The sequence below is a fragment of the Eschrichtius robustus genome, chromosome 4 (assembly GCF_028021215.1).
Source record: "Eschrichtius robustus isolate mEscRob2 chromosome 4, mEscRob2.pri, whole genome shotgun sequence".
NCBI classification, from domain to species: domain Eukaryota; kingdom Metazoa; phylum Chordata; class Mammalia; order Artiodactyla; family Eschrichtiidae; genus Eschrichtius; species Eschrichtius robustus.
In genome coordinates, this window is record NC_090827.1 from 85,646,594 (window position 1) to 85,665,166 (window position 18,573).

Sequence of the window (18,573 nt, forward strand, 5' to 3'; positions counted from 1 at the left end):
GATGGTTCATTTTTTAAGTCCGCGTGGCCCGATGCTGAGACAGCATCACTCTGCAGACAAGCAATTGTTTGTTCCCGGAGCAGGACCTGTGCCCTCGAGTGTACTGGCTTTGCAGCTCCCTGGGCTGATCCTTTCTCAAGTCCCCCGGGAGGCACTTTTGTGGCAGATTCCATTTGGTTTCAAAGGGCCTCGAGGAGGGGCGGCGGGGCTGCTTGGCGTGGCCCCCCAGTCTCCCATGTTAGGAGCGACTTGCCTGCCAGCCGCTCTCGGAGGGAGCGCGAGCCCGGCCCCGAACAGGCTGCTCCTGTTTCCCCCCATTGTCTGCGGGATCGGGCGTCTTTTCCCAGCTGACCTGCCTGCGAGTGGAGAGATGTGAAAAGTTAGAGACAAAAATGGTCTCTACAGAGTGAGGGGGAGCTTTCTTGTACAGAAAGGAAGGAAATACCTCTGTGGGATTTTATTTTCCCCCCCTCTTCATCCAAAAAATACAAAGAGGCTCTCTGTCTTTAATGCGAATGTCGGCTTTAAATCTTTTAGGTTTGGATTAACTCTGCAAAAGAAAAAAAATCTGACAGGCTTTCAGATATGACGCAGAAAAACTTCTTTCCCTTCAATTCATGGCGTTCATTTGCAAAGCCAAAGGCTGGTGGACTGAATAGTGGGCGCCAGTCTCCCCGTCATAGTTAACATCACAATGGTCAGAATTAGCGGCCTCCATCCCCACCAGTGGACATTTAATACAGGGTGGCAAAGGCAAGAATAAATCTTTCTTCCCTTGCCCCCAAATTAAAAGAGATTATAAAATTAAGCCAAGTAAAAGAGGTATTTCCAGCTACATGACTTAGAATCTCATCTTACCTTTTTCCCGTAGAAGGAAAAAGAAATGTGCCATTTTGCAGGCATTACCTAACTCAAAAGCTTCCTTCCAACTAAACAAAACCCACTGACTTGATGGACATTTCCTATTACACAGTTATTGTTGGTTTTCACTATTGAGGATGTCAGCAAGCATGTCGAAGATCATGTTTTGCTTATAAAATAAAATGACTTTTATGTGAATATCTTTCGTCTTGGTGGTATCTAGAATGTGGGTGCTGTTGCATTGAATCCACGTGGCAACATTTACTTTCTGAAATTTTGGGTAATAGCGTGTTCTTATTTTAACGTGTTTAGAGCTGTGTCAGCCTAGATAGAGGGAAACCTGAGTATCCTTGTACCAAGAGTCCGTATCAATAAGCTTGTGTTAATGTAGAAAAAATTTTAAACAGCAGCTCCTGGTCTCCAGATGAGAGTCAAAATGAATAGGTAATCTGAAACACAACTTAAAATTAGTAGTCTTTATATTTGATATGGATTGATTGATTGATTAGGACTGTTTATGTGTAATTGTGAACCTGCCTATACGAATTAAACTCTAAATCATTTTTAATTCCTGACCTGGTTAAAAAAAAAAATTTCTTGCGTGATTTTTAGTGGGATGTAAATGTGTGTGCGTTAGTTGGCTACTTCGGAATGGCGTTATAACAATACGTTTATGGATTTAAATAGGTACTGCGAATTTATTCTTGATAAACAAATAGACTCGAAGTGAAGCAAAATATTCCTTTTGGTTTTATTATATGACACTATCCCTTTTAAGCTCTAGTAATCTAATTACATTATAAAGGGATTTTTTTATTATAATCGCAAATAACTAATAGAATTTGTTGGTTTTTATTATAGAGTCATTTTCTTTGCAACCCCAAAGGCTCTGATATAGCAATTTGGGATTTAATACAAAGGAATGCTTAAAGTTATTTTAATACACTTTTATTTGGGTTTTACATACTAAACATTTGGCTTGACTTTAGCAATAACAGGATGCACCGAAACAAGTTATGTAAATCTTTGAACAAAAATTAATATTATTCCTATCTAATATCAAATTGTTATTTTTCATAGGTTCCTTAATTAATTTGTTTATACTGTATTCGTGATTTATCTGGATGATCTTTTAGTATAGTATAATATTTTAGAAAAGTAAATTTTTATGTGCCAGAAATGGTAAATGTGGCTTTTAATTAGGATTGATTTTACATGTTGTATTATAAGAGAATTAAATCCAGTGTATGTTTGAAGTTTGCTCAAATAGATAAATTTTTATATTCTAAGTTATAAAAGAAGGTCAAAGTTTATTACTCCATTATTTTGATCACAGTAATAAAAATTTCACATAAAAATATGAAAAGATTTGGCACATGATAAAACTTTGTTGTATTAGCTACTTGAGGGAAAAAAAGAAATGTAGTAAATGCATGTTCTAATAAAGTTGGCTTTTAATTCCAAATATTTCACAAGTTTGAATTCAGAGTTATTGTATACCCTCTTGCAGAATGAGATTCTTAAAATTATTTTACTTGAAATCATATAAAAACTAAACATGAATGATGTATGTCTTGGTTTTTAAAGTAATACTGTTTCTGATGCTTTTACTCAGGCAGCCATGTTGTTCAGTTCCGGAGTCTTTTGGACAGGCCTGTTATTTATCCCTGTGGCATCTTTGCTTCTTGACGTGGTGTACAAAGTGTAAGTATAATGCTCAGTTATGTCATAACAACACAGATGCATATTAATCCTCAGATTTCTCTAGTTGTAGCGTCAACTCTAGTGTACAGCTTACAGAATAGGAATTAGTAATATTAATTCTACATAAATAAAGAAGAAAGGAGTGATTGAGGAGCTAGAAAACTAAATTAGTTTAAAAGAGCGAACAGAAGTAAAGCAGGTAGCTTCAATTAACATTTTTATTAATCAGCCTGAAAAACCCATTCAAGGTAGAAGAAAAAATTCTTTTATCTCCAAATACATATATATGTAAATTTTTAGTGGACAATAGTTGTGAAAGGGAATTTTTGCTTGCCTGATTCTAAACATGTATAAAACAGAGAATAGAAGAAACTACAACTTTACTAATCTTTCTCAAGGATTATAAGTTTTAAAGTGTCCTCTCTTCCCACAAAAATGATATCATTAAAATTAGTTAATATGATGCTTATTTAATAACTGAGAGTCTTAATATTATAAACGTAAACCATTTATTTTATGACTGTTGTTTCTATAATTATATTAATGCCCAGAATTACTGTAGTCTTTTTTTTTTTTTTAAATAAATTTATTTATTTATTTTTGGCTGTGTTGGGTCTTTGTTGCTGTGTGCGGGCTTTCTCTAGTTGCAGCAAGCGGGGGCTACCCTTTGTTGTGGTGCGCGGGCTTCTCATTGCGGTGGCTTCTCTTATTGTGGAGCACAGGCTTTAGGTTCACGGGCTTCAGTAGTTGTGGCACATGGGCTCAGTAGTTGTGGATCACGAGCTCTAGTGTGCATGCTCAGTAGTTGTGGCACACGGGCTTAGTTGCTCCGCGGCATGTGGGATCTTCCCAGACCAGGGCTCGAACCCGTGTCCCCTGCATTGGCAGGAAGATTCTTAACCACTGCACCACCAGGGAAGTCCCTACTGTAGTTTTTTAGATTCTATGGAAAAATTGCTTGTACACTGGTTACTGTTGTACTTAGCAGCAGCATGATAAAAACTAGTTTCATAAAGTCTTAAATCTTCACACGAATACTTCTACCCTTTTTTTTTTTTGCAGTATCAAGAGGACTGCTTTTAAAACATTAGTGGATGAAGTTCAGGAGCTGGAGGCAAAATCTCAAGACCCAGGAGCCGTTGTGCTTGGAAAAAGGTAAAATATGCCCTGAATATGTTCTTTTCCAAGTGAACTTTAAATATGTCTTTTGCTAGTGGTTGGAAATAAGCAGTTAAACTTGTATGTATCTGTTAACATGGAGCTAGCAGTGTCACTGACAAATTTTGCAGTCAGAGAGATGCAGAGTCAGATCAAATCTTTCTTCGCTAAGCTGCATGTGACCTTAGCTAAGTTGCTTAGAGCTGCTGAGCCTCAATTTCCTCATCTATACAATAGGAGTGATAATACCTCCCTCATGGCCGGTTGTGAGAATTGGATAAAATACTGTGGATAAAGCAGGTGGCTCCCCATCTGGTGCTTAATGAGCACTCAGTAAATGGTAGGTACAAATAGTGTTTATTATTAAACTGAAAAAGAAAAAAAATAACACTGTAGAATATAGTCAAAATCAGAGCTTGACATAAAGTCAGCTCTCCCACAATTACCTTTGTGGTTCAGTACATTGTTAGGAACTGACCTGGGCATATGTCTGTCATATATGAAGTCAGTTATGTCTTCCAAGTCCTCCTCCTCACCGCCATCCGCCCCCCCAAAAAAAGCAAGGTTAGAAAGCTAATTGAATTTACTAAATTTCACAAAACATTATAGAAAAGAATTTAAACTTATATGAAAGCACTCTGTGATACACCACAATTATGAAGAAAATACCAGGCATTTATTCTTTCTGTCTTTCCTCACACTAAAGTGAGCTAAAGTTTTGTCTCAACCATAGGACACGTTTTGCTCTGGTCTGTGTCACCTTCATCATGGTTCACTGTCGTTACTCAGTTTGACACAGTGGAGTGTCAGACTGGGAACTCAGGCTGAGACCTTGGCTTCCAGCCCTCTCGTGCTCTCATTAGGCCGAAGGGGCACGTCACACACCAGTCTGTGCCTCTCTTAAAAATAACAGCACCGGCCTCTGCGGGGCGTGCACCACGTGCTGGGTGCTGCACTCCTCACTTCACAGGTGCTATTGCATTGCACTCCTGCAACGACCCTGTACAAATCCATCATCCCCAGTTTTTCCAGATGAGGAAACCGGGGCTTAGAAACACCAGGTTCTCAAGGTCAGAAGTGCCCACGCTGGGCCTTGAGCCCATGTCACTTGATTCTAGAAACCCTGTTGCTAACCACGCACCATTCTGCCTCCTGCTGCTGCTTTTCAAGAACGTAGGATGGCAGCAAGAATAGCCTGCCACTGACATGACAGTTCGTAGCCTCTCCAAGTCGGTGTCCCTGTGTACCTGATGGGCTGCTACCTTTGGGGTTACAGGTGTAACTCCTCCTCCCTCCACCTGCTCCTCATCTCTTCCCTTCACCTCCAAGTCAACATCTATTCTATTGCCTTTCATAAATAGTTCCTCAGTAAATGTTCTTTCCCTCTTTCACTCTAGCTGTAAAAAGGATATGGTAAGAGTTCTAGCTCACAAAATTGTGAACAAAAATATTTATTCACAATTATTAGGGAAAGTCTACTGATAGCACTGTTACTACCCTTAGTAAATTTCTCCTACTTGTGTGTTAATAAAACCTACATTAAGCCCCTCCATGAGATACTGGTTTTCCATCGTTTATAGTATATTGGTGACTTCAACAATTCATAAGTCAGGCTGAGGGTTCCATGTGATGACCTCTGACCTCTCGGCCCTAAAGACCTGAGTCTGTGATGTGTGTAGTCCCTTACATTAAATAAGTCAGAGAACCTAGAAGGAAAGAAGTGAATTCCGCCATAAATGACAACCAGCTTCTCCAAGAAAATGCATCTGATAAATTTCCTGCTGCTGCTCAGCTCATTTGCCTAAAATAGCTGTTCAGCTTTTCTTAAGGACTCAGGACTAAGTTAGATGTTAGCTGAATACCCCAGACAAAAACCCCTAGTACAGTAGGGACCCTGTGTTGCCATTGCTGCCAATCGGTGAAGAGAAGGATGGCAATGGTCAGTGCGGCATGGTGTCTCCCTGCTAAATGGTAGCTAGAGGAAGGGGAAGAAAAAGATCTGTGAAAGGGGAAAAGTAGCAACTGGTTGGAAAAGTCTTCACACCAAACTACATTCTAAGGCAGTTTAGAAATTGTCAGATTGATTTTATTCATAGAACTCTTTCAGAAACCTTGGAGAATTAGACTCATGTCAAATTTCAAAAAACTAGCTAATTTCATCTGCATTTTTCAAAGAGGAAGAAATAGTGATTTCTGTGTATTCTAGTGATACCAGGCTTCCCTGAGTGCCAAAACACCACATTATTTTACGCCTCCTGGTCTCCGCACATGCTGTTCCTTGTCTAGAGCTGGTACCCTCTTACAGACTGGGTAATCCAATTCCTAGCTTTCAAAACCCAGTCCAAATGCAATTCCCTCAGCTTTTCACAGATAAAATCAATTCTTATTTTGCTATCTCTGTATCTTGTTTGTTCTTCTGTTTTTACGTTTACTGCATTATGATACAGTGTATTTGTTCGCCCTGTGCTTGTTCGTCTCCCCTACTAGACGGAGCTCCTTGTAGGAGAGGCCTCTGTCCTAGTCTTAACTGCAACCCAGAACCGGCCACAGAGCCAGGAGCATAGTAGCACTCAGCCAATATTTGTTGAGTGGATGAATGTATGGCCAAGAGAGTTAACTAAGGAATGAATGAATGAACGAATGAAAGGGTGGGTGAAAGGATAGTTGAGTAGTGGGGTTGACCTGTGGGTAATTAAATTAAAATGTGATAACAAGAACATAGAAGTATATAGGTTACACTTCCCAAACTAGTAACACACAGCGTAATGACTGTTTACTTTTTTTGTCATAGAATGATGCAATTCTTAAGAAGGATCTTGCGGATTGATCATCCCAATTTTTTTAATCTTCGCTAGGCACTACTATGAAATCAAACTAGGTGTAAAATGAAACAGTGTCAGAGAAACTATAACTTACTTGTAAGCACTGTATACAGATTAGTATTTATAAGAATTTATTTCTCATCTCTACTCATTTTCAAAAATTGAAACACCTTGGTTAAAAGAATTAGTCCTTTTTATAGAAATAGTATGCCACTTATCATATTATCCAGCAAATTAGATATATTTTTACGTCGAAATTTTGAGGAAAAAGGTATGTTTTATTGTTTAAGTATATTGCTTTTAAGCCATGGGTTATGGTAGAAATCAGTTTAAGTCTAAAAAATTGGGAGAATAAAGCCAAACCTTATTCCTAATACTGTGTAGCCATGGCTTATTTTTTTGTGTTAAGAAAATGACTTTAAGCTGTGAAATCCTGTTCTTTGCTGTTACTTTATGTGGACATGCTCCAACACTAGGGAGCCGAAGCATCTACATTCCCAAAGTCCAAAAAGCTTTGAAATTCAATTTTTTCCGTAGGCTTATAGCAAAATTTGCTGGAAAAATCAAAACAATTTGCACTATAAATATAAGGACGTTGAGCGTGTTTATTTTTCTACAATGTAATATTCCTGTATTTTATAGCAGAAATATTAATTTTGGGAATATGGGCCTCTAAGATCCCACTTGGGAGTATTACATCTACACATTGTGTGTAACATATTACTTTTTCTAAAACAAAACAAAACAAAATGTGAATTCCAAATCCCAAAGATTTAAAATAAGGGGTTGTGGACACTGGGCTCATTAGAGACAGGGCAGTTATTACTGGATATCTTTCACGTGTGTGTGAAGCAATGCATCTGATAGTAAGGCAGTATGAATAATGAGTCTCATAATTTTTTGTATCTAACTGTAGACATTAGCCAGCATATCATCATCAGCCGTTACTAAATAGAATTTTAGCCCAGGATCTTCAGGTCAGGCCTTATTAATTTGTCCATCACCACTGTTTGGCCCACAGCCTTAGCTTTAAAAAAGACAGTAGGGAAGTATGGATGTCAGATCATTTGGTCATGGGGGTGGTGATGGTGTTCTCTCCCAGCTTTTCTCTGTATTGTTTATCTTAATGAAAAGCAATTTTTTTTTTAATTTTTATTTATTTATTTTTGGCTGTGTTGGGTCTTCGTTTCTGTGCGAGGGCTTTCTCTAGTTGTGGCAAGCGGGGGCCACTCTTCATCACGGTGCGCGGGCCTCTCACTATCGCAGCCTCTCTTGTTGCGGAGCACAGGCTCCAGACGCGCAGGCTCAGCAGTTGTGGCTCACGGGCCTAGTTGCTCCGCGGCACGTGGGATCCTCCCAGACCAGGGCTCGAACCCGTGTCCCCCGCACTGGCAAGCAGACTCTCAACCACTGCGCCACCAGGGAAGCCCCTGAAAAGCAATTTTAACATTGCCCCAGAACTAATAGAAAAGAAACTACATTTTTCAATTTTCACCTGGGTTTTATATCAGGATTATGTAAATTTCTTTGAGGCGGGGGCGGGGTGGGGAGGTGATTAGGATAGGAGGACATAGCAAATGTTTTCCCCCAGCCTACTCTCATCCCTGTGATAAGGGTTCCATCCAACATTTGTAAAGAAAAGTGACAGAACGATGAAATACCTCCTCCAGAGCAGAGATTAGTTAGGCTTCTTATATTCATTGTTCATCTCCCCACCACCACTGCCTAGTGGACAGCTGTCGTATGCTATGCACTAAAACATTTCATGAATGAATGAAAATAGCTTGGCAACCCAATAAAAAAACAAATGCAAATTGACCACTCTTCAAAGATAACTGAAAATACCTTAAGACAACATGTTCCAGGACAGTAAATGAGTTTTTACCTTTTTTTTTTTTTTTTTAAGTATTTCTAAATGAAATTTTATTTTAAAACGTGGTATATTTCCACCTCACCTCACCAAATATCTAAGTTGCAGCGTTTTAACAGGCTTGGAAATAACGTAAGTGGTAGTTGTGTGATTGCATTAAATAAATCGAAAATTTACATAGCTTGGTATGTACATGAAAGACCCTACAAATTGAGTAAAACTACTGAACAAGAGTTGTGAATACGATGTGGTTTTAGTTAGAAGGCATCCTAGAGTCTTCTTTTCTTCTCACACTGTGTTAAACTGTTCAACAAAAACTAAACTTTTAACATGTCTATTAATGTTAACATGTTACCAGTATATTTTATAATGTGGCTTGATAGTGATATCAGTACCCATAAACATTGATGGCACAGAAACTGCATAACTTTGAAATGAGGAGTAGTTCTCCAAAAGTGGGATAGGACTAGAGAAATACAAATCATCATCAGTTATTATTTATTAAGCATCCTCCCATGAACGGCATTTATATTCTGAGGAGGGAGTTTTTGCTCCATCAAGAGGTCCGACGTAGCTAAGGCAAAAAGCAAAACAAGAAACAAAAACCTAGTAGTTTTCCTAAGGAAGTGGAGTGAGGGGCATTATAAGTTAAAACTCATGTTCAGCAATAGACTTCTCCTGTTGAGGTAATGTTGAATATAAACCAAGGCATCAGAAATGATCCTCACAGAGTATCTTTTGTTTCGTGATGATCTCTGTTCTAGTTGGGTTTTTTTAAATAATAAATTCCTTGGGATCTGGGCGATGGTCAGGGTGGGAAGAACTAGTGCTTCTACGTGTTGAGTGGTTCCTGAGTACCAGTAACTGTGGTTGAAGCTATACAACTCCCTGAATCCTCCGTCAGCCTGAGGTTAGGAATTGTCCTCCTGTTCTCCATGAGATGTCCAAGAAAGGTTGCCTAAGGTGACACAGCTAATAAGTAACAGACTCAGAATTAAACCAAAGTAAGACTGCAAAGCCCAGGCTCTTTTCCATAGTAGTGTGCTTCTTTCCCCAGAAAGAGACTTTCTTACTGCTTTTTTTTTTTTTTAACACTAGACATTAACTTGATGTAACAGCTGAGTGATAAAATAGCCTTATATGAACCATTACAAAACAAAATTACATTATCTCATATATTTAGGTTGCCATAATATGAAAGGGGCAATTCTCACATCTGCCTTCTTATCGCTTCCATAATTGTAATATTAAAGTATCATGTTGTAGTATTAAAGTATCATGCATTCAGGAAGGCCAGCCTGAAACCTGGAAAATGTATTTTGGGAGGAAGAAGCTCTATCATGATACATTGCCGTCCTCTAGTCTTCTGTAGTCATTTCAGTTTTAAACACCAGAGACTTGCCAAGCACCCCATCCACGATGCTCTGCTAACAACATCAGACCACCTGCTGCTAAAGCTGCCGACTTCCTCAAAGCGGTTACATATTTTAGTGTCCCTGTGAGTCCCCGGGTCTGTAACGGTAGATCATTTTAAGAGCAGAGTAAGAAAAGTCACTCTGTAAAAATGGCTCTTTCTCATTCCCCATATCTGTTTATTTCACTAGCAAAAACAAGTTTTACAAGTTTTTGCAAAACCACTAGAGTTTTAAGATTAATTAGCTTTCTTGCCTTAATTCCCAATGACAATAAAATATGTCTAATAAATAGCAGTTAACACCCCTAGACTTTTAAAAATGTGTGTAAGACTACTACAAATGTCAACATTTCTAAATATTTTATTTCAGCAAAAGCCTAAATGTTTTTGTAATTACAGTGAGTTCATTTTGCAGATGATCCTTTTTTTTGCATATGATAAATATTGTTCCCTTTCAGGGTCTAAAAAAATTGGCAAAATACAGAACTAACATAACTTACAGCAGTTTAACTAAAGCTTAAAAGTGGGGAAACTAAAAGATGGAAATTTGTCCACTGAGTCAATTCCAGTGATTAAAACAAAATTGCATAAACATTTGCTGCAACACATGTGGATTATTTATTAGCTCTTCATGCTTGTTATGTGTTTGATATCAAAGCAAAGTTTTATAAATCAACGAATGGAGAAATGGCATGATTGGGAGGATTGGTGATGTTTAAAAGTGCACTTTGGAATTATTACTCAAATTCATTTATCTGACAAGTATTTGACTCCCTACTGTGTGAAACACTTCTGTGTGCAGGGGAGAAAAACAGATGCATTATTTCTTGGATTCTGCTTTTAAAAGTTACATAATTACATGGGTTTGTATCTGCAGAGAAGATTCTTCTAAACGTTTATTGAAAAAACATGTTTTTTCTTGTCACTTTACCTAGTAAATTATTTTCTGAGAACAGTTTTTTTATTTTAAAATGAAATTAAGGAACATATTTCATACCATATTAGAGTGGTAATGGAATTTTTCTAATTAAAAAGTCTGTGAAATTTCTTCTTTGCATAATTTTTCAGATTTTTCTGTATAACTTAAAAAAATTATTTTACACCAGAATATGTGCAAAGTAGGAAAAAGGTATACTAATGGTTAATTTTTTGAATTCTAAAATGCCATGCTTGCTATATTTAGTAAGTCTAAATTCCAAGACTTTAGAAACCACTAACACTACTGGTAGAATTTGTATTTTTTATTAATTATATTGTGCAGGTTCTGTGTCTGTATTTGACTTAAATATAACTGGGGGTGGGGAAATCTTTTGACTGGACTACTGGGGACAAAACTCTCCTTAGCTGTCAGGGGGGAAAAAAATGGCCTCGGAAATATGCAATACTTGAAACCTCCTTTGCTGTCTGAGAAAATGGGGTTGAAATAATCACTAGACTCTGGATTTCTCAAGCAATCTTTTGTGTCAGTCTGACTCTCTCTGGTGGTCCTGTGGGCACTCTGGGTTCTCCGCCAAGTTGATAATTCATTTCACACATTTGCACCTGTTCTGCAGCCTCACGGAGAGGGCGCAACTGCTCAAGAATGTCTTTAAGAAGAACCACGTGAACTTGTACCCATCAGAATCATTGCAACAAAACCTGCTCCGTAAGTATTTGAGTTCTGTTTTTTAAATACATCCTCTGCCATTACCTCATAGGATCTGAGAGCAGTATTTTGACTTTAGAGATATTTAACTATTTACAGTTAACACCTAAAACAAGTTTTGCACGTTTGCAACATGTTATGTAAATAACAAATGTTTAAAGAATCCTTTGACCACAGCCATCTCACTTTCAGCAAAAGAGATAGAGCATTTGAAAATCTTGCTGCTTTCACTTCAAGAAAAATATTCCCGCATGCCCCTTGTTTCCTTAAGTCTTAAAAAGAACCAGTGAAATAAATCTTAACTCTTAAAAGCTCACTCTGTATTGTTATCTTTCCTACTTGAATAACTTTGCAAGAGCCTTTTCAGCTTTCATACACAATGACAGGTATGTGAAACATCGCACAATGAAACATGTATTTTCCCCTTCAAAAATATTTATGAATATTTAGAGTTGTAAGAAATTATTAGGTATCACGCCCTCTTAACATTTCAAGGATCTAAAAAAGAATATAATATATAAAGCCCTGTGGTAAATGTATGTGTGTTAGTAATATATCATTTGTTTCATGTTATTTCCACATGTAATTTATTTTCATTTATATATACTCATGTTTAATGCTTTTGCTCTTTATACTTCAAGAGGCCTTTTCTAAAGGTGTGATTCCCTTGGAGGTCATTTCTTATCCCCAAGCCCCCTTGGACCAGGCTGGGGCATGAGTGAGTTTATTTGTAGATGCTGAGAGCCCAGAATAATGTCTTCTGAGGGAAGGAGAGCACGTTTCCACTATTCCAAGTTGTGTGTGTTTATCTCCTCCTCTTCTTTGCTTTTATTCTTCCTTCCCTCTCATCCGCCTGATCTATATGGAATACACGCACCCACTTGACTGCACTCCCCACCCCTCTGCTAGTCAGGAAGCAGACATTAGAGGGGCTGGACTTGAGATGCTGAAGGGAGAATTGAGGGGGGCCGAGAGCGTCTGTTCATCTAGGGAGCACAGCTCCTAGAATCTAAGCTACCATCATCTCACTCTTCATTTTGTAGTTGAGTCTGTACCTTTTACAGACATTAAAAACTAGTGTCTTCATGCTTTTAAAGGTGGGAGGGATGCATTAGTTCCCCAAGTTAGGAAATGAGCACTCAACACTCAGAATAACAGAGATTTCCAGCGACTTCAAGATGACCATTTCTATTTTATCTTTAACTTACAGACGGGTATGCTTTCTCTCAAGATGAAAATGGAATCGTCTCACAGTCTGAAGTGATTAGAGCGTATGATACCACAAAGCAGAGACCCGAAGAGTGGTGACGGGGGCGGGGGGGGGGGGGGGGGGGAAGGGTGAGAGGCCAGTTCTGCCACGTCTCTAAGGGGAGCTCCCAGGTCTTCACCAGAATCTGCTGACCAATTCCAGTCTGGTCCAAGGAGGGGAAATGGATCTGAACTCATCTCATTGACTGACATTCAGATTCATGTATATTATAGACATAAGCACTGTGCAACTATACTGTAACACCATCTCTTTCAGATTTTCTAAAGTATTTACTAAGTCTTTGTAAACAGAAATGGAAAATGACCTTGTATCTTGCCAGAGTGTTTTCTTAAACTGAGAATAGGTCAGTATTCTTACGCTGTTACTCTGGGGCTGCAACTAACTATCAGTGTGTTGGATATACCACAAGGCAACCGACCTTTACAAATCTCTAAAATGGTAGTAAGTTAAAGGGACTCCTTGATATCCATTTTAGATTTCAGTATATGCTGAAAAAAACCAGCCTTCTTAAGGAAGCGACTCACTGAGCAAAATTTCTAAACAAGACATTAATAATAATAAGTGTTTGTGTCAAAAATTGTCTTGATAAATGTTTGCCAAAGAAGTTTAATAAATGTATTTGTCATTCAGTAGTCATTTGCCCAGAAATTTAAGAGAAGGTTTACCTCTAGTTCTGCTGTAAGATCTGCATGCCTGACTTTACAAATCTAAGAGTGATTTGCAAAAACAAGTATTTCAAGGCATTTGCTACTAAAATCTGTGATGTTGCACCTTTAGCCTTACAAATGCTTCTTTCTCGTTCGTCTTGTCTATTTGTTCAAGTTGCAGTGCACACGTGGTATGTGACTGTCTTTATGATACTGATTTTTAAAACTGTATTTATGTCTCCATCCTTTCTAATGAGGTTTCATCATCATTTAGATTTTTCTAACAACCTGGCTTCTGCTGTAGATTGAGTGATGTCATTTTGTCTTCGAGTTTTCTCTTTTAAGAAAAATATGCTTACATATTTATGTGAGGTTTCCAATGCTTCTGTCAAGGTGTTTGGAATACCATGTTGGATAAATGCATGGGCCTTTGTAATATCCGTAGACTCAGCTTTTGTCCTGTGTTTTGGTTTTCCCTGTTAGTGCCCACTCGAGATGCCTGCTGTCTTCAATGGCATGCCCAGTGTTATGGTGACTGCCCTGTACTTAAGACTGAGAATGACTTCACAGTTCACTAGTCAAGCAGCTCCCAAAATTAGTCACACACTGCTAATTGGGACAAATACGTAGTACCTTTTACCCATTTTAAAAACACCTATTTTACTCAAGCCTATAACTTTACAAAGAAAAGTTCATCATGAGTAGATTTTTGTTAATATGCTTTAAAATGTGTGTTGAGTTTAATTATTTTCAGCATTTCCAAGACATCTGAAAATGCTTATTTTGCCACCAACAATAAATGGTGAAGGGGCTGTTTAAAAACCACAACCAGTTTTCTACACTATTTTTAACATAATGCTTTCATGTGGAAATAAAAAGAATTCTAGCTTTCAGATACACCTCAGAGATTGAAGCAAACTTTTTGCCTTGTATTCAAAAGCCTGTTTGCCTTTAAGTGGACTTACCAGCAAAATAGGTACAACTTCCTCTTAAAAAAAATAAGTCAACTACAATTGAGAAGAGAGGAGATTTTCAAATCACTCCTTGAGTTTAATAATTCACATCTTTTTTGTCCTTTTTCTCAATCTAGATTTAAAATTCAGCTATATATTATTTCCTTCTCTGTATTTTTAGCTATTTAGTTACCTGTATGCCTCCCACATTTTCTACACATAAGAGAGGTTATAACATACATAATTTGAACTTAAAGGGGGCAAGGAGTTGACGTACTTCACTCCCTAGACCCTTCCCATTTGGAGATCAGATTAAGAAAATCATAAATTCAAACATCTAACAAGACCACAGGCGTAAGGGTCTAAGATCATGTTCGAAATTCAGATTTCAACAGTCTTCGTCTACTGAATGGCTATTCGGAGCAGCTTTTCTGGGCCTCCATGATGAGAGTTGAGGTCAAACCACAAAAAATGAAAAACAAAAATCAAGTACAACGAATAAGGATTTTTAAAAAAGAAGAAGAATAAACTACATCCCCCTAGAGGAACACTTCATAGCAGTTCCAGAAAAGGGCTGCTTCCATTTCCCCTCACCTCATAGGTGACATCCTTCTCCAAAATTTTAATATCAAAATGTGATGAGTGTAATGGAATTGAATTTCCTGGCTTAAACGAAATGCTTTATTTTTATCCTGAAACATGAATCATTTCTGTGGAGCCCTTCCACATGAGTGGAAGACTCATGGTTAATCATGTGGAAGATCATGATCTGAAACATGACTAATTTATGCCTTTTGGTCCCATGGATCTATTTTTGAATTATCAACATTAAGTCAGTCTCTTAGCTTCTTGGGTGGGAGTTGGGAGTAGGCAGCAAGGAGTGACCACCTTGGTAAAACTTAAAAGATAACATTGCAATTGCAGTGACTTTGTAGTGTTAATTAGAGAAAAACCCTCTGATTCTTTAACCTTGGGTGGTGGGGGGAAGTAACAGAGTTTTACCAAGATTAAAATAAACGAGGTGACTTTTTAACGTGTATTTTCTGAAATAAGGGACACTCTTCGATTAAAAAGTCCCTTGTAGGAACTCCGGCAAATGCTAACACCGTTGCTTTACAATGTTTACAATTCGGAAAATAGTACTTACTGCAGAAAATCCTCATTCATTTCACCCTGAAAAGCTGGAGGTTGCTTCTTTAATGTTAACGAGTACACAGTGATATTGAGCATGAACTTTCTAAATGTTTTACATACTCAAATAAAAATATATTGGTGTCTCCCACCCAGAAAGATGCTATATAGTAGAAATTATTAGCAGGAAAATGGTGTTTCTCAGGAATGTAGTAAATTTTAAATGACATATGTGCTGCCTACCCTCCCACACGCCACTCTGTCTGATGTGAGCCTGCTTCAGCAACGTGGCAAAGTTAATGGAAAGCTTTTTCTAATGAAGTCAGGTGAACGTGTATTCTATTCAGTATTAGCCATTTACATGAATTGTATGGTCATTGAATGGACTCAGCGATTCCTCTTAATTTCCAGGGGAAAAAATGAATTCAAGAAATCAACATTTATTCTGGTCATAACATTTTATATTTTAATTTTGCAATTCTGCATTCTAAATATCCAGTATGAAAGTCACGTGATAGTTTGTTCTGCATTGTGTGCATGGTACATCACTTGTAATCTGTCATTTAAATATTCTTTCAGGAAACGAATGCCATTCTGAAAGTACTAGATTGCATATTCACAATTTTTTATTTATAACAATGTCATCGTTATTACAAAGCTAAATAATCATTGGTGTTTATTTTTGTGCAGTTTGCCCTTTGATGTTTCCTGGTTCTAAAACTTACATTACCAAATAAATCTGTAATTATGTACAAAATTCATTGAGAAAATTCCCACCCTATTCACATCATATGAACCAGGCCTATGGAATTCTTTTTTGTAAATTATTTAATGTAACACCATGCAGTTCGGTGCCTAATAAATGCTTTTTAATGATCAACATTTCTATAATGCCTCTTAAAGAGACCATAGTCTGATTTTTCTCACGTTAAAATAACTGAAGTCACTTGTGAAACTGTTATACTTTGCTGCATTTTAATTAGCCTTCAACAGCTATTAAAATGGAATGTAAGTTAAATTTTGAAGGAAAGGAAATAAATGTTTTCCATTTTTCGTCTTGATTTATTTTCTATATGAGAGCAGCTGTGTTTTTGATAGGTTTATGGTTTGCATGAATTAATATGTAAAGTGGCCTAGGCTCGTGCATGGCTATTGCTGTAAATCTTGATGTTTATTTCTGCCTTATAAAAGTCTCTCATGGCCTACCTGGAATTTCATATTCAGTGTACAAATTAATTGGTCCTCCACACAACTTTTTTTTAGTAAGTAAATTATTTTACAAACAAATATGAACTAATTTAATTGAAACTTTTGTTTAGCTTGCCTCTAAGAACTTTTCTTAATAAAGCTCACAAAACTTCTCAGCAAATAAATCTCCCTTAAGTAGGAAAAAAAAAAGCTAGATTTCATACTTGCTTACTTTGCATTAACAGCAGCTTTCCATAGGTAAATCTGCTCTTGCAAAGATGTGAGCAGAATATTTAAAAATATATGTTTTTATGTTTCATGGTTCTAGACTGGAAGCCATAAATGCAGTAAATACTGTTTGTTGCTTGTTTTACTACTTCAAGCTTCATTTTTCACATTTTCAAGTTTATTAGGCTAAAAAGAGCAGCCTTGGAAGGCAGCTACTATGGAAAATTGCAGTTTGCATTAAAGATAAAAGAGTATTTTCAGCTCCATGAAAAACCATTCCTGCTGAAACTGCTGTAGAAATTGTGAAGCTGCATGAGTGGAGAGTATTGAATCTGTGATTATAGTAGTTTTCTCAGGTGTGTTTATCTCGATGTTCAATGCACTGTGTTTTATAAATAGTTATTAAAGTCGAGTAATATTCAATTCTATGCAGTGTTATGTGTCATTGGCCTTTTGTGAATGTGCATGTTTTAAACGGCAAATTTTAAACATTTTGTCCTCTGTTGTTAAAAATGAAATAAACTTTACCATTACACAAAGAAAATTGTTCAAGATTTAATTGCTAGTTTTAGAAACTATATTGCTTTATAAAACCCTCAAATCTGCTCTTAGTCTGAGAAGGTGTATCTGTTTAATAACAATATTAACATTTTGTTTACAACCCCAGTGATATACAAAATATCCCTGCATTGTAATCCCATTCAGCCCAACATAAAGTGGGGTATATTAACTCTAGTTTTGTATGAGCTGGTAGTTTTGATAATTAAGTATCAAAAAAACAATTTTTAAAATAAAATTACCATATTTTGATTCTTCAGTCAGAAAAGCCTCCCAGGATTGTCCTCATTACAGATTTAAATCGGCCTCTAAGTCAACAGCTAATTCACGGCTCCTTCCTTTCACATGGCATGAATGTCTTAAGTTTTCTAAACCCACCGAAATTTTTTAAGTATATGAGAAAGTGGCCACATTTAGCCAATAAAATTTGAAGGAAGTAACCAGAAGATACTAAAATTGCCACGTGAGACAAAAATACAGGAAACACTGGAAACGTGGACAAGAGCCTAATCAAAAATAACCATTGTTTGGTAAAAGGAACTGAAAATGCAATTTGGAAAACTGCTAGAACAGGATTAGTTCACAAGCAGGCGCTGGGGAAGCAATGTGAGCAGCCTCTGGTTTCATAAGAGCGAGGGGCAGTGTGTGCTTTGCTGTCTGGGGCCCGACTTCCTTTCCTTCCCACCGCCTTTCCAAGGGCAACGATTGAGTGTGGGTCCCCCCCATGCAAAACCACAGCAAAACAATGTTCAGAAAAGTTACCTGTGAATTATGTCAAATATTTTCACATTCAACTCCATCCCCCTTAAAATAAGCACTGTCATCTAATACCACCATAAGGAAACAGCAAACTTGAAATACATTCCCATAAATTCAATGCGTCATCCCCATTTATAGTTTGTTTTTATGGGCTTATGGCATCTCAGACCTAAACCTTCCATTTCAGTAATACAGAGCCACTCATTTTAGTGAAGAAAGATCTTCCTAACCTGGATCATTTCACTAAAAAGCTAATAAAAATTGTTGGAGGGCTTCCCTGGTGGCGCACTGGTTAAGAATCCGCCTGCCAATGCAGGGGACGTGGGTTCGAGCCCTGGTCTGGGAAGATCCCACATGCTGCAGAG

General features: G+C 37.4%; 1 protein-coding gene across 2 annotated transcripts in view; it reads left to right on the forward strand.

Annotated features, from left to right (window-relative positions):
• ATP8A1 (ATPase phospholipid transporting 8A1) overlaps positions 1-12,782 on the forward strand; it is a 230,557-nt gene extending 217,775 nt beyond the window's left edge. For both annotated transcript variants that reach the window (XM_068542245.1, XM_068542246.1), the window contains exons 33-36: positions 2,477-2,565; positions 3,628-3,720; positions 11,383-11,474; positions 12,685-12,782. In XM_068542245.1, the coding sequence (XP_068398346.1) occupies positions 2,477-2,565; positions 3,628-3,720; positions 11,383-11,474; positions 12,685-12,782 (372 nt within the window). The remainder of the gene's footprint in view (positions 1-2,476; positions 2,566-3,627; positions 3,721-11,382; positions 11,475-12,684) is intronic.
• Positions 12,783-18,573: the final 5,791 nt, after the last annotated feature.